General features: G+C 40.0%; 1 protein-coding gene across 1 annotated transcript in view; it reads right to left on the bottom strand.

The window, feature by feature from the left end:
* The window catches only part of EXOC2 (exocyst complex component 2), a 146,050-nt gene that overhangs the window by 3,213 nt on the left and 115,825 nt on the right, over positions 1-27,012 (bottom strand). Inside the window, exons 25-28 of the mRNA XM_054985162.1 lie at positions 7,618-7,673; positions 6,664-6,786; positions 1,154-1,215; positions 609-668 (exon numbers count right to left, since the gene is read on the bottom strand). Of these exons, the coding sequence (XP_054841137.1) occupies positions 609-668; positions 1,154-1,215; positions 6,664-6,786; positions 7,618-7,673 (301 nt within the window). The remainder of the gene's footprint in view (positions 1-608; positions 669-1,153; positions 1,216-6,663; positions 6,787-7,617; positions 7,674-27,012) is intronic.

Here is a 27,012-nt window from a genome sequence, read left to right as displayed (position 1 = left end):
AATGTCAAGCACTGGATTGAGTGCTGCATTTGAACGTGGGAAACCCAGGTCCAAATCCCTGCTTGCCCTTGAACGTCCCTGGGTTGTGCTGCACAAGCCAACAGCTCTTAGCCTAACTTAAAGGGCAGCATTCTTGCAGCATAAGGATCATCAAGCACACATACACTGCCCAGTGCTGTAAGGGACAATGGTGGTAACAACAACCAGGTTACCATGTCTTAGATCAAAACTCTTATGGCTGCAATCCTAGGTGAACTTTCCTGGGAGTAAGCCCTACTGAGTAAGTTCCAGGCTATCCTGCTTAGGATCACTACTTAAATGCCATAAAATTATTTTCAGGAAATGTTCCCAAAACATACTTTCTAAGCTATTTACTTCATTTATACCACGCCTTGCTCCCCAATGGGGAGGCTTCCATCATTTTCCTCTCCTCCATTTTATCCTCACAACAACCCTGTGAGGTAGGATAGGCTGAGAGTATGTGACTGGTCCATGGTCACCTAGCGAGCTTTCATGGCAGAGTGGGGATTTGAACTAGGGTCTCCAGGATCCTAATCTGACATTCCAGCCACTACACCAAACTGGCTATGAAGGAGAGATGTACTTACTTTTTATCTCCGCCACTTGACAGCTGAGGCAAGGCTTCCAAAGCTTGCTTAAAGCTTGAGCTGTAACATTAAACACACTTATTCCACTTCCATGCAACAGCAGATCTGGTAATAGTGTCATCCCACAGAACACGGCTGGACAGGGATGAAGTGATTCTCATCACTGTTTGATAAGTAACATCGGAAAGAAAGCCTAACACAAGCTCTCAGGGGACTGCCAAATAATTTTTAATCTCTGCCAGACATTTGTAGCACAGGGAAAAGGTAACTTACTTGGCAAAACTCAACCAAAGAAGAATCCTATATGCAGTGCTGACACTATATTCCTTGGCATATCATAATTTAAGGTTAGCTGACTGATTAGGAGTCCTTTTACAGAAAGCTCTCAAAAACCTTGGCTATACTGTCTGCTCCTTGGGTGCACTCAGGGATAAGCTGCCTTATAGACATCCAGAGAAAAAAATACGCAGACTCTGCTTAGTTTTGTGTAAGTTTACCCAATCTAGTAACTATTAAATGATGCTACAAGCTGTTTTTCTACTTACTTGCTTTCAGATGTGAGGAATACAGCCACAGCATCTCTCAATGCACAAATTTCAAGTCGGGCCTAAACAGAAAAATGTTAAAACAAAACACAATCATCATATGGAAGAGCAAGGACCTGGTCCCTGTGCCGATAAGGAAGTCATGCAGTAGGGCCAGATATGAAGTTCCATACAGCATTCTTTATTTCTGGAGGCACTCCCAGGTATACAGAAAAATATGCATTTTCCATGTAATACTCATATGACACCCAAAAGGAACTGTGCAGATCCCACAGCAAAATGTGATTGAGCGCTTGCTATCCTCTGAGGTTGCTACAATAACCAAAATGAGGCCCTAGATTTTGGGAGATGAAAGGAGCATGTGAAAGTTCAGGCGCTGTTTTGGTGGCTTTGGCAAGCAGACTAGACAGTCAAGCATCCATCTTTTATTCTGCAGCAGGACCCTGGCAGAGATAGTAGGGAGCAGAAACTGGGTACATTAGAGAAGGGAGGACTTGGCAAAACAATATGTAACTGGTGGGAGAGAACTGTGTTACCCAAATTGCTATACATGTGAAGGCTCCCACCACCATGTAAGCAAAGGCATCCCCTTGCTACCAAGGAACAAACACATGCACTGCGGTGTATTTAAAGCACTATTTTGGGATCTTTAACTTGTGAATACTAATGTCCAGATTCAGCACAGCACCAGAAAGGAGGAATACGCATTCTTAAAAATAAAAGGGTTTTTATTGAAATAACACAAGCCAAATTAACAAATGTAATGAAAATGAATGAACGAACAAACAAACGAATGATTCATGGATCCAAGAGAAAATGAGGGAGTGGTGGAAAGGGAGGAGGCAGAATGGGTGTCTGGAAACAAGGGCTGGTTAATAGAGTGGGGAATCAAAGGTAGTGCTGCAGAAGCAGGTAAGGGGTTAGGAGGGGAATGGAAAGTTGAGTTAAAGGAAGGGGAAACACAACAGGGAGGGAAAGGAAGTAGTGGCTGCGGTTGGTTTAGGAAAGGGAGGGGGGTGATAGAATGGGATGGAGAAGAAAAACAAGAAGGACAGAAGGGAATGGAGAGATTTGGGGAAATAAGAAGGGTATGAAATTGTGGCACATAAGCTGTCATCAGCGGTGGGAAGAGGAATGATATGGGGTGATCTGCAGGATGTCGGAGGATAGTGGGATGCAGCGGGGATGATAAAACATGGAACGCAAAGAAGGAAGGGAATTGCAAAGAAGAGAAGAAAGGAATATATGAAGAAAGGAATGGAAGAAAGGAAAAAGTTAATGTTTAGGGAGGGGATCAAAGGGGAGCAGGGATCTAATAAATCAAGAAGGAAAGTTTTTTTTTAAATTGTACCTTTATCATCTCCATAAATCTTGTCTCCAAACTGCAAGTTACATTAATTTAAGGGGCACATGAGGAGCATGCAAAAACTAATCCACAGCTGTTGCAAGTCCCCACGCAGAAATTGTAGCTTCAATAGCTACTTTCACAAGGGTTGGGGGCCTGTCTACAAAAACAGGTATGCAAGAAACTTTAATTTCTAAAAACCCGTTACCTGTGTTGGAAACATCTTTTATAAACACTGCTATATGATAGTTTGGGAAGTTCAGGGAGGAACTAACTCAAATATTGACTATTAGGGAAAAGTTTGATATAGAGATTATTGAACTTCATTTCAGCTCTGTAGCCCAAATGTTCTTACTGTTACTTGTATCTGATGTTTTTAACAGGCAGGATCTGACTTCTTAATATACATCCAAGCCAAAGAGGAAGGAAGTGCAATGAGGTGAAATCTGTCAATGTGAAACTTTCCCCCCCATGCTGAACATTAGCATACGTACCAGTGTTTTATGTGTGCTCCTTTTCAGGTGAGCAACCAAAGAAGGTATCTCTAGGTACTTCACTGATGTCTTTAAACAACATTTACCATGGGGTCTGAGTTTTCTTGGGATTACAACTAACCTCCAGTATACAGAATTCAGTTACCATGGAAAAATGGTAGCTTTGGAGCTTTGGACTTTATTGCATCATATCCCTCCCCAAGTACTACCCCCAATTATCCAGGAATTTCCCCAAGCTGGAGTTGGCTACCCTACTAGAAACACCCACAACATCTCATTATGAGACAGGTTTCCAAAATGAGATCCTACAAAAAAAAATACTGCATTTTCAATCTGCTTTCTTTGAAAAGCTCTGCCTTTAATTTTTGAAATTTAGATGGTGTGACAGACAGGAGGCTATCTACCTGGGCCTATAGGAGTGCTGATCCTGCATCCAATCACCTTTCAGGTTTTTTAAAAAAATATATATTAGAGGGAAGCACAGCAGCAGTCAGTCTCAGAGCTGCCTCAGTAAGACAGCAAATGGTTTTAAGCAGGGGTCCCCCAACCTTTAGAATTCTGATACACTGTGGTGGGCACAGCAAAAAAATGGCTTGCCACAAAATTGCTGCTGCAGGAGCGGGAGCCAGACACAAAATGTCTGCCACAGCTTACCTTCAGTCACACAGTGAAGATCCTTGTGCTGTGGAAGCAGTTTCTGCTAAAGCAATGTTTTTAAAAAGTTGCACAGCCAATCAATATTCCAATGGCTAATCAGAAGGCATGCTTTTCAAAATTCCCTTCTGGCCCCACTCATTTTCTAAAAACTCTTGGTGGGCACCATGGAAGGTGTTGGCAGGCACAACTGTGCCCATGGGCACCATGTTGGGGACTCCTGGTTTAAACAGTGGCTCTGCCTGGTGTGTGGCAGAGGGGGTTCACCTCTGGGAGAGGGCAAAGTGGAGGCCTGTCTTGGGTGATGGGTAGACCTGGTATATTTGTAGTCTGACTCCTGAGAATGGGCAAGCTGGTGTGAAAAGGTCCAGGCTGATAGTGAAGCAGAAACTTAAAGAATTTAAGGGAGAGCAGGTGGCTGTCTAGCAATTGCTTAGTCACAAGTCAGAGTTTGAAGTCTGTACTTTCATATGCTGAAGGGAATCTACCATCAAACGTGAAGCTGTATCCGGTAAGTAAGTGTATGCCTCAACTAGGGTTACTGTTCCCCCAGTGGGGGTGGGGGATCCCCCGCTCCCAGCCTCCTCTCCCTGCCACCACTCACCTGGCTGGTGGGGAGAAAGGTGCAGGAATGGGCCTCTTAGAGCGCACAGGCCCCGGGAGTGCTCCCAGGCTTCAAGCTTGGCCAATTTGGCCCGTTTGGGGGCTCAATTTGGCCAGGGGTGAAGGCTGGGAGCATTTCTGGGGCCTGTGTGGTGATGACACTCCCGGAATTGATGTCATTGCGCTGTGCCAGAAGCACATGCACAGGAAAAAGATAATAGGTAATTGCCGAGTCTCTCCCCCACCAGGAAGGTAAGGGAACAGGGCAACCCTAGCCTCAGCCAGGCTTTTTCTTTGACTGTTTTGGGGAGATCTATGCTGTTGTTCTTTTAATTCCAGTACATAAATAAACCATTTTTATTGCTTTTATCCAGCTATTGCTACCTTGGTAATCTCAGTGTTCCACTTGCTTACCACAAAACTCACTTCACAGCAGCAAATCCCAAGGTCTTTATACTAGCTACCATAACGACATATTATAAATGAGGGGAAGGTTTCATATTAAAACCCAAGTCTGGTTTCCTAAAACCTTAAGAGGCTGTGTGTGTCCCCTTGGTTTGAAAAAAGGCTTGTTGCAGATGGAATATGCAACATACTACCACGAGAGGCTTCCCTCAACCCAATAAAGCCTCCAATTCCATAGAAGCTGCTGGTTACAGATTCCTAAAAACGGAATTACAATGAGATGAAGAAATGTAACTTAAAGGGCTCCAGTAATACTTCATAATGATCACCCATACTAATAAATGCTAGACCATGAAGTAGTTGGTATTAGGTAGTGTAATACTTACTACTCTTCCACTGTTAATGATTCTAGAGCAGCATGACCCAACAGAGACAGGTAAACAATATTCCCTTTGGAAAGTTTATCAGCACGGGAAACCATTAGCAGGCCTATCTTACTTGTGCTTTAGTAGGTCTAAAGCACAAGTGGTTTACATGAGGAGAAGCAGGGCCTTATTATCCTTATAATAAATGTCTCCTCTCCAGCAAGTCCCTAGTGCTGTTCTTTGCCGAAAACTAACACAGAGAATCCAGCCCCTCCAATCACAGACATTTATGCTAGTGTAACACACATACACCTGATCTACATTGATGCGAGCTTGCAGCACTAGAGAATTCCGGGGGATGCACCAGCTACATAATGGGAAACATGTGAAACAGGGGAGCATACACCTTTTCAGGATCTGGTAGAATATTTTAGCAATTTTATGTTTTAATTTAAACTATATATAGATATTCCAACATTGTAATAGGACCTACGAACCTGGGGACCCATGAACCTACTGCAGAAGGTGCCCAAGCTTTCATTGGTGGAATTTTTGGAGTGGAGTGCAAGGAGAAGTTACCTTTAAAAAGTTACCTGCCCACGAAACCTTTGAATGCAAGCCTGGAAATTCAACTTCCATCCTTCACCATTCCCAAGGAACATAAGCAGTACTCATTGTAGGTATTGCTGTATAAACCATTTCATTTTTTTCCTGACAATTGTAGATAAGAATATTTCCCTATTTGCCCATTTCACTGTGAATTATTACATTTCATCCATTTAAAATTGTAACTGTATTTCCATTTCTGATTCACTTTAGTAATGTGGCTAATTCTTGTGCTCTAGCATTTTAGTTAAATACAAAGTGTTATTGCACCTTGGCTTTTCTTTAGAAATGCAATAATCTTCCACCAAATGTAATTACTCTAAAGTAACTGCATTAAAATCAATGAGGCAAAGCTAGAACAAGCAGTGGGAGACTTGCTTCATTATCTTCTTTACGACACGCAGTATATTATTAAAAACATTTTAAAAGGCCGATTTCCTTCAAATAAAAGTAAGTAGAGAACAGAAAAATTGAGTGTTTGTTAAACAAGCCCGCTACTTTAGACACCTGGATTATCGAAGATAAACTCGTTTTATATATTTGACAGATGTATGACAACAGAGATACAATATAAAACAGAAAATATTCCAGAATGTCAACTGCTTTGCCTGGACAACAAATCTGGCTACAAAAAGAACTGATTCTTATAAAAAAGGCAATTTGGCATAACAATGAACATTTTAGTTTTTCCTCTCTGCATTTTGCATCTGCAAACATACAGTTCCTTTAAAGCAGCAGAAACACAGGTGCTGTCTCACAAACATATCTAACATCATCTCCTCATACTGGATACTCAATATGATAAATTAAGCATCAATACGTGTGCTTCAGGGTTCTTGGCACAGTATCTGTAGGTCCATCTGTACTTAAAAAATACATAGATTTTATATCAGTCATATTTTTCCTTAAAGAATCTGGGACCTGTTGTCTGATGAGGGTGCTGAGATTTTGAGGTCCCTAGCTCCCCTTTACAGAACTGCAGTTCCCAGGTTCTCTAGACTGAATTACATAGCAAAAGAATTTCCAGTACTCGGTTACCTGCAAAGCACCATTTCTGCTGAAGGATGAGACACATTGCATCAGCCTGCTGAGTTCTTCAGCAACTGCTTCAACGATCCTTGACAGCACTCTAGGTACAAGTTCTTTTGAGACTGTGAATACCTAGAGATTTCAATTTTCAAAAATGAAATTTAACAATATTTACATTAAAGAAACCTGACTAATTCCTCCCTAAGCATTTGACAGAATTAGTTTTGTTTCATTTTTTTGTCTTGATTAATGCTTAATCAATATGTCAACCCTGACATACTATGGATTCCAATTAACCCTTCTTATTATTTATTTATCAGATTTATATTCTGCTCACCCCGCAAGTAGGCTCAGAGCAGATTACAACAAAAAGATATAAAATCAATAGGGTAGCATAAAAATATAAAAACATCAGTATAAAATTCATTTATACAGCAGTGCATATATTGCACAGTCCTCCAGTATCAACAAATCTGTGTGGCAGGGTGGCTGATTGATAAGGCAGCAAAACCAGAGGGGTGTATGCCCCCTTTATGGCAGGAGGCCGGTTGGGTGGCCTGCCTGCCTCAGCTCCATTCTTGTTACATTTCCACAATAAAGGGGTTGATTGTTTCAACCAACACCACATTGGCATTTTTTTAAATCTGAAGGTTTTGTGAAAAAGGGCACTGACATCTAACTGACCCTAATTAAAGTGAAAATGTGTGTGTGTGTGGCAATGGAATAATGCACGTCTAAGGTCCAGAAGGCATAAATGTCCTCAGTACAGTTGGAAACACCACCAGCTGAAGACCAATGAAGTACAACCATTACTGACAAGTTTCATCCAACCCAATGGATCTTTAGGATCATTCCTGGCACTTAGAAAGGTGCCTGATGGCTGAATTTCTGACTCTCCAATGAGGGGTTTTTTTTTGGCTTAACAAATCTGTGCTACTTGTGGATAATATGAAACCACCTCACCTCAGCATGTACGGCAATTATATGTACTAGGGCTTCCTTCAAATAGTTTCTGACACCTGTAATTAAAAAACAAAAACTTGCTGGTTATTTTCATTGTCTTGTCCTAGAAGGAACGCTTTACTACTAAACATAATCACCCATGTCACGCTGGCTTTTTATTCCTTTAAATCTGCAACAGTGATTATGATTTCAGCATACAGAAAGTGAAAGCTTCTCCCAACCACACCACCACAATCTATTTCCTTTTTGAAAATGAAATGGAGAAAAGCACATTTCCTTATAGTAAAAGGTTAAATAAGTTCCTAGACTGGTATCCTTTTCTTCCCTCTTTAAAACAGCCCCATCTTCTTTTTGAACAACCATTTAATAAATACTGGTTTGCAGCTGTAATTGCCAAGTTGTCATTATTAAACAGAATGCTACCACAGAGGCATAAGCAAATTTTTAAAGCAAGAGCTTTGAAAACAGATTTGCAAGAGGAAATGTTCTGCTGTAACTTTTCTTTTTGAAATAATATTACTATTGTCAATAACAAGAAATCTTGTTTCTGAAGAAGTATTAATTATTTAGAAAAAAATTACCATTTTTAAAGCATAAAATCCTCATGAAATAAATTCATACATGTAAGTATGACTAGTCGTGATAATTAAAATCATAGCTAAAAGCAACAGAGACATGGAATAAAAAGATTTCAAATACCATTAAAAGCATGCGATAACAGGACAGAATATGCACAGTGCCTAAATGTTAACAGACATGACACCAGGTAGATGTGCCTAGGAAGAGAGTTCCACAGCTTCAGTGCTACCACAGAAAAAGACTTTCTTTGATAGCCATCTGCTTCATCTCAGAAGGTGGGATACTTGGAGAAGAGCCATATATCTTAATTAATGAGCAGTTCATACAGGAAAGGTGGACTTTAGAAGCCCAGACTGTTTAAGGCCTTTAGACAGCAACACCAGCAGTCTGAACACAGAGTGGAAATAAACTGGAAATCCACTGAAACCTTTGAACACTGACAATACGTTGACAATGTCAACATCACTTAACAATCCAGCTGCAGCATTTTGCACCAACAAGTTACAGTAATCTTGCCTGGGTATGTCTAAAGCATGAACAATGGGGTGCCAAGTAGGGTTGCAAGCTCCAAGTTGAGAAATTCCTGGAGATCTGGGGGGTGAAAGCTGGAGAAACCTGGAGAAAGTAGGGTTTGGGGAGGGAAAGGACCTTGGCATGGCATAATTCCATAGAGTCCACCCCCCAAAGTAGTCATTTTCTCCAGGTGAACTGATCTCTGTGGTCTGGAGACCAGTTGTAATTCTGGGAGATCTCCAGCCACTACCTGGAGGCTGGCAACCCTAGTGCCAAGTAATTTCTTTTGGAGTAGAAGGGCAGCTGGCTGGCCAACCAAAGGCCACAAACACCTCCTCCCCAAGCTGCAAGACCCCTCTTTCAGGGGCAGTGCTATTCGATCCAGCACGAGTGGAACACCACTTCCAAGATTTGATAGCCCCCTAACTCAACAGGGCCTCCACTGTGTCTGGATTAAGTTTGTTCGTACAGACGGTATTACTCATGAACATTTTAAATACATACTGGGATCACAAGGCCAAAAAGGTTATGATAACATTTGAACAGAGCCAATATTTTATTCCCCAATCCTGCAAAATGTTGCTGGTACAAAATGTTAATGGGGAAGCTTTAAAAAATAACAACCTTGAGATTATTTTTTTTAGAAAAGTGGCTTATTTATTGTATAAACAAGTAAAAAAAACATGCATGAAATGTATGGGCTGATATGCTTATTTATACCTGTTTCCATTAGTTTATCTGTATCTATATATCACATTGTTTTAATGTAGAATGCCTCTAATTTGCCAAATACCATTTTCCATTATGCACATAAGTTTAACAATGAAGAGCAAAACTGAATTGAGAATAGAAAGAAAATTTTAATGTTCAACCACAAACTACAGGTTAAGAGCAGAATGGAAAAACATCATTCTAACCAGTATCTGAGATGAATTGTCTGGTATAATAAAGAGTTCAGAGTTATTTTCAGAGATGTGACCAAATGAAAAACTGCTCTTAAGAACAAAGGGTATGACCAAACCTATGGCTGCTTTCCTCAGTTCCCCAAAAGATTAGCTCTATGTTATGGAAGAAGAACATTGTTTGAAAACCACTAAAGCGTCAAACTCCTTCCTCTACATGGATGGATCTTTGGGTCCTGGTCAAAATCTTAATTGTTTTCAATCAGAAAACTAAAGCACTCAGTTAAAGTATCTCCCACTGAAAGCATTCCATTTTGGCCAGAGCCAGACAGCCCCAAAACTCCAGCCTCAAGTGAGGCACCCAGATGGGACATTTCCAAGCTGAGATGCCACAACTGAAAAGTCCCTCCTCCTAATCATGATCACTGAAATCTCCGACAGGGAGCTATAGGACAGCTTCAGCTAAATATATTAACAAAAAGGCAGGAACATATGGAAGAAGACTATGCTTTAGATATCCAGGCACTTAGGACTGTAACTTGCATACTGGGAGGGGGAGGGGTGGCTCTGCCAATTAAGTTCCACTCACTCATATCCCTAGGTTCATACTGTATGTAAACGTTCCACAAATATTGCTCAGGATTTTGCAAAAAAAAAAAAAAAAGGCATAAAGAATTATGTTCTACCACGGCAGCTTGGCTCATCTGAACAGGCCTTATGCAGGTGCCATCTTGCAGATGGGCAAAAACAACCGCTGCCTGCAAACATGCTTTCTCTGTGGTGGCCCCCGCCCTATGGAATGGCCTGCCTGAGGAGGTCAGGAAAGCTCCCACTCTCCTGGCTTTCCGTGAACCATGCAAAAATGAAATATCCAAGGGGGCTTTTTACTCAGATAGGAGGGCTGTACTGTAAAGAAGGAGTCTCAAAGAGATGCATCGGTAGAGGGATTGAGGCAGTAGAGTCTTTACTACGGCATATTATCTGTTGCTGTGTGATCCTGCTGGGTGGTTTCTATGTTGTTTAATATGTCATTCTTAGAATTGATTATGCTCTGTTTCAGCATTTCTTCAACTCTGCATTGGATTTCTGCTGGTTTTAATCTTTGCAAATTTGCATATATGTACCCTATTAGATTGCTTACTGAAATCTTTGAAATTGACTGTATACTGACTCACACTGTTTAATCTGACTTGAGTATGAGAGAGAAAAGTGGACTATAAATAACATAAATAAAATAATAATAAATAATGAATAAGAAAAAGTCCTGGAAAACAAGTTTATATTATTTATTAAATCTACATCCTGACTAGTTTAACAAAACAGTTCTGTGATATTAAAAGGTGGTATCTACATGCTGGGTACGGAGGGGGGGGGTCACATGAATTTTATTTTGTTGGTTTTAGTGATGCGTTAATTTTGATTTGTAAGCTGCCCTGAGCCTCAAAGAAAGGGGGGATATAAATATTTTAATAAGTAAATAATATGGCACAAAAAATTAAGCTGTAGTTCAAATGTCAAGAAATACCTACCCAGAGGGCAAATACAGTTAGTGAACACCACAAAAGGCTTGAGTAAAAACATTTTTATTTAAAAAAATTACACATTAAAAATAATTTGCTTAGTTGAATAGTCCACAGCAGAGGGGTCAGTACTATGAAGGTCCCTGCCAGAAACACTCATAGAGGACTGCAGGAAATACTGTCTAAGAGTTCCCTCAGACAACCAGAATTAAAAGGAATATGTAGACAACCATGTCACACTGATTAAACATTCCAAGTATAAAAAAAATCTTAAACAGCATCCAGACAATAACTGTGTGAACAAAAAATGTTTCCAAAAATCTATCTGATTAAAATAATTAAAATAACCTCCATAAATCTGGTTAAGGCTTGAAGGTTGACAACTTCCTAAAATCATGGGTTTTTCGCTATGCTCTAAGGCATCAGAAAGAGGTTATTGGACGATGGATTCATGCCAGAAGGTGAACGAAAGTTTCTCTTGCAGGCCAAGCATAGGAATGTTTGAACACTTCTGAAGGTGTTAGGATTTTTTTCTCTAATAATCATGGCAAATTACCCCTTTCGGAAATTAAAATCTATTTAACAGAAAGCAAGGATGAGTTCAAAGTGGACATAAGCTTTAAAACTCTACAGCCTTTCCCCCAGCCTAGAGAGCATGGGGCTCAAATGACTGTCTCCAAGAGAGTGGGAAAAACAAGAATATTTTCAATCCAATTTCTTTCTACATTAAAATCTTAGAGGCTCATTGCAATGATTTTAAGGGTGTGTGTGTCTTTAAATACTTGGTGTGGTACCGATGAAGAGTGGGGAGAAAGAGAGGGATGAGTGAGTGAGATGATTGGTAGATGACTGAGAGTGTGGGCAGAGTGTAGTTTTTAGTTACTGAGCGGAGAGAAAAGATTCATTCAGCTTTCTGATTTAGACAGGCAAACTGTGTGTGTGCACTTGAGAGAAAGTCTATGTACATTTGAGTGAGTGATTGATCTATCTGAAGCAGGTTAACTGTGTGTGCGCCCGAGAGAAAGTTTGTGTATATCTGCATGACTGAGCCTATGTGAAGAAACTTTAAGAACTGAGAACTATCTTTGAAACCATCAGGCTTAAGTAATAGCGTGAAACTGATATACTTCTTGTAAAAAAAAAAAAGTTTTTTCCCCCATCCCACCCAGAGTATATGTTATTCCTATAGCCTATTCCTTTCCTCAGGGCCACATAGTCCCACAAAGGATTCTGACGCTTGAGCACGTTATTAAAGGGGAAATTTAATTATTTTGGAATATAATTCCTTGTGGCAGCAATCAACCCAGAGGGTGTAAGAAGAGGGTTAAATGTAAAATCTAACTGAAAAATAAAGAGGGTCGTAACACTCTTAAAACAAGACGAGTGTAATGACCCTCTTTATTTTTCAACAATGCTGGCTCATTTAGTATAAACTGTGCTTCCTTTTGACAAGTGACCATACCTTTTGACAAGTGACACATCCAACGTAAAAAACCCTCAAACTATTTCATCAAGTAAAATAATAAAAATAATACTGCTTGTGAATGTGCAAAGTTCAGAAGCAAAAGCTGGCAGAACAAAAAGCTTCCCTTCTCTCTGCTCCCAACAAGTTTGGGAACCAGACCTTAGCCTCTGAGGAGAAAAGAACCAACCTGTATGCCTAATCCAATTCTGCTTCAGCTAGCCACAGGCATAAACCCCTCATGCAGGAGGCATATATAGACAACTTGTGATGCATATTCCAGATTTTTAACTCTTTTTTCAAGTTGGAAGGACTACCTATCAAACATATGGATGAATGTGCAAAGATCCACCGAGATATGCAGTTCAGAGGACACAGGTCTGCTGCTGCACTGCATACAGAAATTTATTGCTTTCATGAGTTTTTGAATCAGTCCTGCTTAGGAACAGGAAGGAGCACCCTGCCGAGGGCATCCAACAGATCACAGATCAGAGTTTTTGAATTCTTCCCGAAAGTTAAACTGCAGAAGAGAGATTTTTTGAGGTTGCACTGCAATGGTGCAATGCACCATTTTAAGACTAGTGACATATGGCTGGGAAAAACAGCCCCTAGTAAGCATAAACTTGTAACTAACCTGCTTTCACAGGTGTTCTAGAAATCCTTCCTAGCTGCCTCAAAAGTAGGGACCAGCCAAAATTCTTCTGGGAGAGGTTCAAGATTGCAACATGGTTGTATCGCCATAAGCCCACCCATACATACACTTTCATGAGTCATGAAAGAAAAATTCCATTTATTTCACATGGTAATGCATTTGTATTCCACTCTGGACTCTAGGATCCTGTTAAGGTGTACCTATGTTCTCTGCCTGTGTTCTCTGACACTCCAGAGACTGAAGCTATTTATAGGACAGATCTTTCTACAATTCTGAGAAAAGCTTCACGTTTGCAGAAAAATCAGGTATCTTAAAAAAAAAAAAACACCCAAACACCAGGGATTTAACTCCCACCCCCCCCCCCAGTACACACCTGTAGCTTTAAGAAACAAATGTCCCTCAGGGGCCATTGGTGGTAACCACAACAGTACCACCAGCCTTGGTTTCTGTCAGTAAAAAGGAGGGGGAGGAGGCAGGGCCTTTTCCAGGACTGATTTGTCCTTTGTGGACGAATTGGGGCCTGATCCAGCAGCAACCACCAGGTGACTTGATACCATGCGACTTGCATGACTCAACCAGGTGCAGTTGCTGGCTATTGTTCAACAGCAGCCACCCCATGAAACCAGTGGTGCATAGTGGTTAGAGTTTTGGATCTGGAAGATCCAGGTATGAGTCGTCATCACCACTCTACCATGGAGGCTCACTGGGTAACTTTGGGACAGTTATTACATTCTCCTCACATATCCTAACATACATCACAGGGTTGCTGTGATGATAAAATGGAGGAGACCAGAATTATGTAAGCTGGTTTTGGTCCCCAGTGTGGAAAAGGGTAAGGAATAAATGAAGTAAATAAATAAAAAATACAGGTGTGTGTGTGGGGGGGGAGATAAATAGAGGAGGGAGTGGGATACAGGAAAAAGTGAGGTGTCCCCTGCAAGTTCTTGTGAGTTCCCCACTGTGCAACTGGGCCTGGTGGCCAGCACGGCTGCTCAGAGGTAGGAGTGAGGGAAAATTGAAGACAGGGAAGAAGGTTGGCTGGTGGGTGGGAAAGAGAGTAGGAAACAGGGAAAGTGTATAGGGGTTTTCAGGGGAAAGAAGAAATAGTGAGGGGGGGGAAACTGAGATCCCCCCACAAGTAACTGCAGGTGCCCTGTTTGTAACCTACTAAATGCAAGCACGTTGTCACTTTTGATAGACTTAGGTCTTTCTTAGCATTGTCTATATATGACGTCATGGCATTTGAGGGAAGTGTCCCCACCCACATACCCTCTGCTGCGCTGAACAAAAGACAGAGCTCTGACTTGGAAACTCCCCAGGGACAAACAAAAATAATCCTGACTTCTCTTGAGCAGAAATAGGCAAGTGGATGATGGGGGAAAAACAATTCTCAACTAAGATGCAGCTTCTCAGCATTGGACCGTTAACTTTGAACAACATGTGTTTTACTGCATCAGAATATCCATCAAATCCAGCACTCTCTTCTCAGCAGTAATGAAGAAAATGTCCATGGAAACCCACAAAAGAACTACCTAGTCATAACATACTAAACGTGTTATTAAATTAAAAATTTAAAGATATTGCTCCAGTTGTAGCCATGTTTCTCAAACTCTGTGAATTCAGGCTCTCCTTTATGCTACCTTCACTATCCTTACCAATCGAGCACCATCTGCTCCATAGGTGAACATGAAGAGATCCTTGCAGGCAACTGAGTATCTGCAGACTGTTGCTATATACAAGGATTTATTTTATCTCATTTATTTACAAAATTTATATCCTGCCTTTCTGCCCTTATCAGGGCCACCAAGATGGCTAACAGATTAAAAACATACATAAACACACCTTAACAACCATTAAAACAAAACCAAAAATCTTTAATTCAAACAATTACAACCAAGTTAAAATACACTAAAATATACATACATAAAAGCAACAATTAAAAAGAGGGCAGGAAGGAGGGATCACTGAGGGAACACCAGATGAAACAAAAGGTCTTCACCTGCTGGTGGAAGATGGAAACAGGAGACAGGTGAGTCTCTCTGGGGAGAGAGTTCCAGAATTTTGGTGCCAGGACTGAGAAGGCCCTATCCCAGGATGCTACCTGCAGGATTTGTGGATAGAGATGAGAATCCCATGCGAGTATCAGAACAGCAATATCTGGCTCTACTTTCTAAATCTATGTACAGAGAATCAAGAACAAAGCAGTGGATTTTCCTGAACTCACAGATCACTCAGGTAGGTAACAGAAGTCAGGATGCAGTCATTTCTACAAATCAAATATATACCCGTGAGCATCCAGTGCCAGGGATCATTCAATCTATCTAGGTCCTATCAGGTAAGGAAGGAAGGAACTACTTGCTTCAAAATCTTATCCTTCTATGGAGCTTCACAATTCTCCCCCCGCCTTCAAAAAGTCCCACAGCTTGAGAATCACTGCTTTATAATTATGCTTAAACACCTGCCAGTTTGGCTCACGTCCATGACCAGTGTCAGCATATCCCAAAGTGGGGCAGCTGCTGGGGACTTGGACTTTCAGTGGGGCCCACTGCTGTTGCCCCTGTCTTTGCTCCCCTGAGTCTCACCCCCTCCTGCCTATTCATGGGTCCTCTTGTCAGTTGTGTTCCTGGCCAAATGTGCTGCCCAGTGCTGTGAGAAAAAGTGTGTGCGCGTGCAGTTAGGAGTGATGGAACAGGATCAGCTTAGGATATGTTGGTGCTTTGTTTAAACATCATATACATTCAGGGTTGCCAGCTCCAGGTTGGGAAATTCCTGGAGATTTGGGGGGTGGACCTTGGAAAGAGTGGGGTTTTGAGGAGGAAGGGACCTCAGCAGGATATAATGCCACAGAGTTCACCCTTCAGAGCAGCCATTTTCTCCAGGGAAACTGGTCTCTGTGGCCTGGAGATAAGTTGAAACTCCAGGAAATCTCCAGCTGCCACCTGGAGGTTGGCAAAAGTATATACATCGGCTGTTGTATTTTTGGGAATTTTCTGTTAAGTCTCTTTGGGGAGAACTATAAATGCCCTTATGTAAATATATACAAATGACGTGGTTCTTGAGCTAGGCAAAAGCAGCCACAAGCTGCAATGACCAAGCTACCAAGCAGGTGCAAAGTTGCTCAACAAAGACAGCTAATTCGAATTTATATTAGTGATTGGGAGGTTAGGACACAGAAATATTATCAGTTCCTCATAAAATACAGAGTAAAAAGGATGTGTTCTTGCAAAGTGCTCTAAAAGTTAACACAATTTCAATCGGTACAGCCTTTGGAAGTGAAAGAGGAAGAACTTTGTCAAATCTAAGATGGTGATGCTAACCTCAGTGACGTCTCCGGTGAGAAACTACATGACAAACCTGTTTAAGGGGCTTCCTGAAATTCCTTGGATAAAGTAAAATCTAAAATCAGATTTTTAATAACCATAGCACTGATTTATAAATGGTTTTATAATCAGTAATCTTGATGAGTTATTTTACTTACCAATTATGGCCACAAAATGGTAATTTAGTTGTTTTTTAAGACCAGAGCAAAAATGGATTCACAGCTGGCAGGTACAGTTCTGACCTGACCAGAAAAATTTAGAAGCTGATGTATATGCGCAGAAATATGGTATAAAGAATTACTGGCAGTGAATTGTGACCTGCCTGTAAGGAAAAATGCTTTGTTTTGTATGAACCATTTCCTGCTTTTACTGGAAATATTCCTCTTTTGATGACAGACGGATCTCAAGATGCCACATTTTTACTCTGCTTTGATATAGTGTCAGAAGAAAATGTGAACGTGTGGGTAAAGCTCTGGAAAGTCTTTGGAGGGACTACCCACCTGTTTAATCACGTTTCCTGTTTTTAACCCCTTCATTCTAAATTTGTTCCAGCCTGACAAAAATAGATTTAAAAAAAACCCTGGTCTATAAATACCTCCAAGTTTTGACATAAAAATGTTTTGAGAAAATATACTGAATTTGTGGGAGCAGAAATATGAGCACAAGCTCGACATCTGATACTTGCCTGTGGCCAACAGCAGTTGCTCTCTCTGGGAAACACCCAAGTGCACAACTGCAGGAGATGTGTGTGCAAGCTGGCCAAGTTCTGCCAACAGCTACCGGCCTGGACCTAAGGAGTGGGCATCATGTCAGCCCCCAAGCCTGGCTTTCCCTTTCTTCTGCCTTCTTGAAAGAGTTTAATCTCACCCTTTTCCCTTTTCTATAATCACCTCCACAGCGGGAGCAAAGATCTTCTCTACTCTTCCCAGTGCTTGAATTATAGGAAAGCTCGAGGAGGCCAAAATACCTTTTCTGACTGCCCCCTTAGTGCTGCCCTGGCCATTTCACACCTTGTCACTCTATTCAGTCTTTGTTATTTTGAACAACACGGAAAAGATCGCTTCAGCATCTACTTTACAAAATCATTTTACCAGTAAAGGAAGAGAACTTATACATAAAAATTCATAAGTAACAGGTACAGCCTTTCCCTTTTTTTCCTTAAAAAACCCTCCCAGGAATCCACCTATTGATTTTTTTAAAAAAGATTTAGTGTCTAGGACCATTGTTTAGTGTCTTATACCATGGTTTCCTTTATTTAATACAAATCTCTATTATTTTATAAAGCACCCAAAGAGGTGTTTCTTTATGAATGTATAAAACTTACTATACTAAAATGTTCAATACGCAAACCAGCTGAAAAGTGATATATGCTTATAAAATCTATACAGCTGCTGTTACCATAATAATAGCCTGTCAGAGCCTTTGCAAGACAAAATGACAGCAATTTTGCAAATGAAGAATGGGCTTACAGATATGCCATGTTTATGAATTTACTTTGGTTGTCACTCAAACATTATGAATATTACCATGAGCATCTCTGAAAAATAAGAAAATGAATCCACTGATCTGAGGCCTACATTATGAAAAACACTCAGGATACCATGAAGATTATACCAAGCTATTTCTGTCTAATCCGTATCTTTTCCATGGCTGGCCGTCCAACACCCCAAAACCTTTGGAAGGAGTTAGAGGCTGTAATACATTGGCTGGATAGTAAAAACTAGAATATTCAAGACAAGCATCTAAATCAAAATTCACAGGTTAGTCAAAGACTCTTTCTTCCTTTTTATAATGTTACAGTTTGGTGGGCAGTGGCAAAATTTAATTTTTTCTTACCTTTACAAAGTCATGTAACATAAGCACAAGCTCAAAAAGTAAACTCCCGTGTGTATTAAAATATATATTTTCAGTGCAAAATGAGTTAGTTGTTTTTAGTTTAATTTATTGCATTGATGCGCTGTTAAGATATTGCATTGCTGCATCCTTCAAAAATGTGCACCAAAAAGGAAAACAAATCTACCACCTTTAAAATAAATGACTCATTTGAACACGTTTCTCCCCTAAATACAATGGGAATGCACGCTTATCATTAATTTTGGCAAATACACTGCCATGCCTTTGCTAAGGTTTGAGGAACCCGAAAGTGCGTTTGGCAGGGTCTGTGTTAAACCGTGAAATTGCACAAGTGCTCTCCTGAAGCGTTTAGAACTCATTCAAGAAGACCACAATTATGGTTGTTGTGGGTTTTCCGGGCTGTACTGCCGTGGTCTTGGCATTGTAGTTCCTGAACTACAGGAACTACAATGCCAAGACCACGGCAATACAGCCCGGAAAACTCACAACAACCATCGTTCTCCGGCCGTGAAAGCCTTCGACAATAGACCACAATTACATTTCTTTTTTTTTTTTTAAATAAAATTTTATTGGAATTAGAATCATTGGATTTCACATTACAATCAATTCCCGTTTCCCAATTTCTAACCCCCTCCCTTTCCCCCCTCTTTTGTAGACTTCCAACAGTTTTCCAACCCTTTGTCCCTTTTCCCTTACTCATTTTAAATTCATCTATCTAACAAACATATACTTTCCCTTTAATCTAAGCAATAATTCTTTAACTATTTTTAACACTCTGTACCCTATCTTTAAGTCCCTTCTTCCGTATTAGACAAACAATTTGTCCCTTTTTCCATAATTTCAAAATTTCCTGGTTTCAAATATTTCTATAAACCATATACCATATAAACCATATAATCCATGCGTTCATATAAGTCAACCAATTTAACTTATATTCTGTATATTACTTTTTCTACATATCTTGTCTTCATTCTACTTTAGTTATATTTAATTATATTATTAATTTCCTCTTTCTTTAATTATACATCTATATAACTATCATCAAAGGTTATCAATCAATTTGATCCATATGTTTCTTCAGGTAGACTTATTCAGTTTAACATGTTACACGTTTATACCAGAAACAGTATTAATTAGTCGGTCCTTATAGTTAGTTATTTTCTATCCATATTCTATATATTTTTCTATATATAACAATCTAACAAGATAACTGCTTAGACATTTTCATTTTTCTCTCTACCCTCCGGTAAAGTCACCCCCCTCTACATTTTGTCATGTTTCAATAGTTCTCAAACTGCCACAGTTCTCCTCCCACCTCCCATTTCTTCAACACATATTGCTTCAGCTTCTCCCAGTCCGTGTTAAACTGTCCTGGGTCCAGATTTCTCAATTTTCTTGTCATTTTGTCCATTTCGGCCATATACAGCAATTTATAAGTCCAGTCCTCAATAGTTGGCACTTCTTGTACTTTCCATTTTTGCGCATACAAAAGTCTGGCCGCTGCTGTCATGTAAAATAGCAATGTTCTATATTGGGCTGGAATGTTCTCCATTCCCAAGTTCAGTAGCAGGAGTTCTGGGTTCTTATTGATTTGAAATTGTAGAATCTCACTTATTACTTTTATTATTTCTCCCCAGTACTGCCTAGCTACCTCACACGTCCACCACATATGGTACAGAGAGCCCTCATGTTTTTTACATTTCCAGCATTTATTAGAAGTGTTCGAATTCCCTAGCGCAATCTTCTTTGGTGTCATGTACCAACGATAGATCATTTTGTAAATGTTCTCTTTAATATTAGTACACGTTGTAGTCTTCATTGTGTTTTTCCACAAGTGTTCCCATGCCTCCATTGTTATTTCTTTGTTAAAATTTATGGCCCACTTCACCATTTGTACTTTAACTATTTCATCTTCAGTATACCATTTCAACAGTACTTGGTATACCTTGGAAATTTCCTTCTTATCCTCTTTTAAAAGTGTCTGCTCTAGTTCCGAATTCTCTGTTCTTATGCCTCCCTTTGCACAGTCCGAGTTATAGAGATCTCTGATCTGCCTATACTGAAACCAGTCATAGTTGGGTGATAACTCGTCCTGTGTCTTTATTTTAAGTTTGGAAGATTCTATTCGGGTTATCTCCTTATATGTTAAACACTGTTGCTCAGTATCGACAGCTCTCGGATCTATTACTTCATATGGAACCACCCACATGGGGGTTCCTTCTTGTAGAAAGTCTCTGTACTTCTTCCAAGTTGCAAATAGGCTTTTCCTTATGTAATGATGTAAGAACATTGAGTTCACTTTCACTTTATCGTACCATAGGTATGCATGCCATCCGAATATTTTTTTATATCCCTCTAGGGCCAATAATTTCTTATTCTTCAGCATCATCCAGTCTTTCAGCCACACTAGGCAGATTGCATCATAGTAAAGTCTTAGATTGGGCAGTTGCATTCCGCCTCTTTCCTTTACATCTTGTAAAACTTTCATTTTCACTCGAGGCTTCTTGCCTGCCCAAACAAAGTCTGATATTTTCCTCTGCCATTTTTCAAACTGCTTAGAGTCTCGGATAATTGGTATTGTCTGTAACAAAAACATTACTCTTGGTAACACGTTCCATCTTAACTGCTGCAATCCTTCCCAACCATGACAAATTCAATCTATTCCATTTAATCAAATCTTGCTCAATCTGAGTCCATAATTTTTCATAGTTATTTTTGAATAGATCTATATTCTTTGCAGTCAGTTCAACTCCCAAATATTTCACCTTAGTTGTTACTTCACAGTCCGTTATTTCCATTAACAGTTGTTGTTTTTGCTTAGTCATATTTTTGCATAGTATCTTTGACTTCTTTTTGTTAATATAGAACCCTGCCAAATCTCCGAACTCCTTGATCTTCTCTATCACTTTTGGCATATTCTCCATTGGGTCTTCCACAATTAACATTATATCGTCCGCAAATGCTCTGATCTTATAAGAAAAGTCTTTTATTTTTATTCCGCGGATTTCTTCATCTTGTCGTATTTGTATCATCAGTATCTCCAATACCAAAATGAATAACAGCGGAGACAACGGGCAACCTTGTCTTGTTCCTTTACTTATAGTCAATTTCTTAGTAGTCTCATCATTCACCACAATTGCTGCATTCTGGTCTCTGTAGATTTCTTTAACTGCTCTTATGAATCTTTCTCCCATTTGTAGCTTTTCCATAGTGGCAAACATAAAGTCCCAGTTCAAATTGTCAAACGCTTTTTCAGCATCAACAAAGAAGAAACCAACCTCTTTGTCACAACGCTTATCATAATACTCAATAGCATTAATCACTGTCCTTAAATTGTCTCTGATTTGTCTACCAGGTAAAAAACCTGCTTGTTCCTCCTCAATAACTTCCGAAAGCCATCCCTTCACTCTCTCTACCAGTATCTTCGCAAAGATTTTATAGTCATTATTAAGTAAGGATATGGGTCCGTAATTTTTCACATTAGTCAGATCTTGGCCCTCTTTGGGGATCAATGAAATGTTAGCTTCCTTCCAGGTATCTGGAATCCGTTGATCCTTTAATACTCCATTGATCACTTCTTTTAGGAATGGTACCAGTTCGTTGGCCATTGTCTTATAAAATTTGGCTGTAAATCCATCTGGCCCTGGCGCCTTTCCCAAATTTGTTGATTGTATTGCCATTTTTATTTCCTCATCCGTTACTTCGTTGTTCAGTCTGTCTCTCCACGCTTCCGAGATTACTGGGAGCTTCATTTTCTCCAAATATGTCGCTATTGATTCTTTATTCACCTCTTTCTTATTATACAATTTAGCATAAAATTTATAGAAGGCTCTACTAATGGATGTCTGTTCCAAATATGTTTTGTTATCTTCACATATTTTGTTTATTATTTTCTTTTCCTTTCTCTTTTTCAATTGCCATGCCAAATATTTCCCAGGTTTGTTTGCACCTTCAAACCCTTTTTGATTCAGTCTTTTAAGATTCCACTCCAATTCTTTATTATTCATTGCTGTCAGCTGTTCTTGTAATATTTTAATGTCCTGATAAATTTTCTTTTTCCCTGGTCTCTTCTTTAACTGTATTTCTTTGGCTTTTATTTTCTCCATAATCTCCTGTCTCTTCTCCTCTTTCTTTTTCCTGGCTCTTCCATTTAAGTCCATTAGTATGCCCCTAATTACCGCCTTGTAAGTGTCCCAAACCTTATTGGTTGGTACTTCTTTATTCATGTTGTATTGTATGAAGAACTTTGTCTCTCTTCTCAGCATCTCCATATTCTCTCCCTCTTGAAGTAAGTCCTCGTTTATTCTCCATCCTCTCCTTTTGCTCCTTCTCCCCAATTTCCACATAATTGGATTATGATCCGAGCCTACCATCGGCATTATTTCCACTTCCTTAGTCCATAACGCTAAGTCTTTTGAGGCCCAGATCATATCAATTCTCGATAGCGTAAAGTGTCTTGCGGAGTAGAACGTAAATTGTCTGCTTTTCGGGTTTTGTCTTCTCCATACATCTTCTAAGGTTTCCTGTTGTATCAGTTCAAAAAACAACTTTGGTAGCAATCCTCTCTTCTTTTGTGCAGTTGATGATTTTTTGTCTAAATCCAAATTTGTCACTCCATTGAAGTCTCCAGCAAGTATTATCTGGTCATATGAAAGTTCATCTAGTTGCTTCCTTAAATCCTCAAAGAAGCTTTCTTTTGCTCCATTAGGTGCATAAATTCCAACTACCAGCACTCTCTTTGAATTCCATACGCATTCCACTGCTATAAATCTGGCTTCCACATCTTTCATTACAAACTTTGGCTGCAGCTCCTCTTTAATATAAAGCACTACTCCTCTTTTTTTCTTATTAGAGGCCGCTGCAAAATCATTGCCCAATTTTTTTGATTTTAGATACTTTACATCTTGTTTTCGAATATGGGTCTCTTGCAAACATACAATATCACATTTTTGTTTTAATAGCCAGTGAAAAATGCTTTTTCTCTTATTCGGTGAATTAAGTCCATTTACATTCCAAGATAAAACTTTACACTCCATAATCATAATCTTGTTGCTGGTAAGTCCTTTTTCATTGTCTCTTATAAATCGCTCCATCTCTCGTTCGGATCTGATGCGTTTTTTGGCCCCTCCAAATTCAAAGGACACTTCTTCTGGTAATTCCCATCTGTACCTGATTTTCATGTCCTTCAAAATCTGAATTAGCGCCTTATATTTTTTCCGGTCCAATAACACCGATCTGGGTAATTCCTTCATAATGATAATCGTCTTGCCGTCAATCTCCAATGGATCTTGAAACTGTTTAGTCACAATCTTCTCTTTCATATTTCGAGTCGTGAATTGCACAATCACATCTCTTGGTAATTTCCTCTGGGTCGCAATTCTTGAATTTACATGGTATACCACGTTCAGGATAGCCACAACTTCCTCCTCCTCCTTCCCCAGGTATTCAGCTAACACCTCAGTCATCTGTTCTTGCGCTGTCTTTCCTTCCACTTCCGGCAAGCCGCGAAATCTTAGCTGCTTCTCCATGTGTTTACTTTCCGCAACCGCCATTCTCCCCCTCATCAGTCTCATCTCTGTTTGTTGCGTGTCAGCTAGATTCTCCACCGCGCCTTCTACTACTTTAACTCTCTGCTGTGTTCCTTGCAATTCATTTTGCATTGTTTCCATACCTTTCTTTACTTCTGCCAGCTCACTTTTCACTGTCTGTTTAACCTCTTTGATCAGCTCCGGTTTCATGTCCTTAAGTTCTTTAATCACTTCTAAGAGTTTTTTGTCTAGGTTCTCTATTGCCGATTGCCACTCTTTTTTCGACATCGTGGGGCTTGCCTTAGCTCGCTCCCACGAGTCCGCCCTCTTCCTTAACTGCGTGGCGTAAAATTTAGTGTCTTTTTAATTTTTAATTTAAATGTCCCGGTCTTTTTGCAAAGAAAAAACTTTTAGAAAATCCAAAATGTCGGGCGTCTTTTCTCTATGGTTCTTCTATGGTTTTTGTAATCCAAAATGGCTTACTTCCTCTTCCGCTGAAGCCGCGGCTTTTCCCCTTTCAAAGATGGCGATTCCCTTCTTCCTGCCCTCTGGCAGGGGCCGCTTCTCTCCAGCAACTCTATTGTTATTACGTACTTCCTGTCTCCCGACTTCCCGCAGTAGCTCTCGCGATGGTAAAATTTTCTCACAGCTCCATAACCGCAAGTATTCAAAACAATAGTCCAAATTCTTTAATAACTTCTTTAAACTTAGTCTTTTTTTCTATTTCGACTCTTGCTGAGTCTTCTCCTCCTTATAGTTAGCCTGTTGCAGTTTTAAAATCTACTTTTAATCTTCTTTACTTTTAACAATCTGTCCCGTATCAGAAGATAGTGATCTTTACCTTCCCATTCACTTTCCGTGGGTTGTAATCACTGTTTCAATCTTCGTTTCTCCTGTACTCCTCTTTCCCCTGTTGAAGCTTGGGTACGTAGGTCTTATGCCAACCGCATTGGCCCCGAAACTGCCGCAGAGATCATAGCCGACCTGTCACAGGGTGGGACCTCAAGGGTCGTGAGGGGGCCCGTCGCGTAGAGCCCCCCCTCGCCCGAGATCAACGCGCCCTGAGGTCTTGAGCGTTCTTTGCCTGCTCTCCGCCTGAGAGCAGTCGGCCGCGGGCTATTTTGCCCCCGCCGGCCGCTTAAAACGGCAGTCCGGTCAGCTCCACAGTTGGAGCTGCGTCAGACCTCCATGAATCCCAAACCGGAAGTCGACCACAATTACATTTCGAGTTGTAATTCTGGCACTTACACAAGATTTTGTAAGTTTCAGAATTTCTTCCCCATTGATTTCTTCCAACACTAATCCCTTGTAGCAGCTGAAAGTTTTCCTATGGGGCCAGATTTATGATTTCAGATTTAAAGTTTAAAAAGAAATCCTATTTTTTAAACAACGCCCCCCCCCCCAATTCTATGCTGTTAACAAAAGTGCCCTATGGGGAGATAGCGAAAGGATGTGTAACACACCCCTTTCCTGCAGTTTCCATGCAGAGCAGAATGTGTGGGGTTTGGGATGGTTTAGGGTAAGATGGCTCTTTGAACTTTAAATTCTACAGATCCCAAAGCTGGATCATTTGGGAGAGTGGCAACTGCCACTACAGGCTGAGGGTTTGAAGGAAGAGTCAGATGAGGGCACTAACCTTCTGGGAGCATGATGGTAGATTCCAAGAACGACTTCTAATCACTTTAGGAGCACATTTGTGCAATTTCACAATTTAGTACAATGTGCTCTGATAGTTTAATAGTCCCTGAATTTTAGGGAAGTTATAGGAGTTCATTTGCCAAAGCCACGTAAGTACAAAACTGCACAAGTGTGCTACCATTGCATTTAGAATTTTTTTTTTCAGTGTTCGCAATCTCTGCAGACACTGGTTGAAAAAAGACTGCTTAATTAGACTTCTGTGACTAATACTTTTCTTCAGGTGAAGTCATACCAAATTTTAGACTGATGGGGACAAACTGCCTTAGTTTTAATGATGAATATTATTTTCTGGCACTATGATGAAAAACCCATAGCTATATAACCTTCCCCAACTACCCATCATTGCCTCCAAGTATCAAATTCTTTCCCCCCTATTTAACTCCCTATACTTCAGTAATTAAATAAGCAAAGATTGAAAAGCATTCATTAAAATAGCATGAGATTATGTAAATAGAGCAGTGGGCAGAGCTTTGTACTTCAACTGACGAGGTTCAGGTTTATGGTTGGCAGGTCACTGTTTCTTAGAAGAGCCTTCCACACCAAATTGTTAGGAAGACAAAAAGGAGAATGCTGAGTTTCATAGAGACGGAAAAGATGCCAAAGTGATAAATAAGTTAAAAAAATTAGATTTCTAGTGTATAATATAAATGTTCCTGATACTTTTTTGATTCACTTAGTGTGTTGGCCTGTTCGTGAACACCACATGCACAGCAAATGTACCCTTCATTTTAACGGGCTATGCATAGCATAGGCTCATGTATCTCAAGCCACTGCTATGTATCCACCCACCTATCATCACCCTTTCACCTCAGCAAAGGGATGGAGGAATCACAGGACTTATATATGTGTGTATTCTCCCAGAGCATACTACATCATATGCACAACAAGGTGTGCATGTGCCCCCAAAATAAAAATACTTCTGTGTGCAAACAAAGCAAATATGTGCATGGCTACATGGAACTACAGTAATTATTATGACTGTGGCAGCTCAAAGAGATTGGGGACTTGCTGCCATCCCCAATAGCCATGTATGTATACGGGCATTTCTGGCTCATACAGGACTTCTGGTATAGGATCGCAGGTGCAAGCAAGCTTGAAGAATGTCATATTAGAAGAACCAGGCTATAGCAATGCATGGGTTGACCAGCTTCAGTTGGTTTAGTGGTAATCAAGCAGTAATACCTATTCTTGCCTCAAGACTTGTACAAAGAGTGCTAAATTTTTATTCTTTTATTTATACCCCGTCCTTCCATAAGGGTCACCAAAATGGCTAACAAATTAAAACATGCATAATAAAATAAGACCTTAAAAACTATTAAAACCAACAAAACATATCATTAAACCAATTAAAACCAGATCTAAAATAC

Source organism: Eublepharis macularius, chromosome 7, assembly GCF_028583425.1.
Source record: "Eublepharis macularius isolate TG4126 chromosome 7, MPM_Emac_v1.0, whole genome shotgun sequence".
Classification (NCBI taxonomy): domain Eukaryota; kingdom Metazoa; phylum Chordata; class Lepidosauria; order Squamata; family Eublepharidae; genus Eublepharis; species Eublepharis macularius.
The sequence above is the reverse complement of the archived record's forward strand: the minus strand, read 5'-3'. Positions and strand labels throughout refer to the sequence as shown.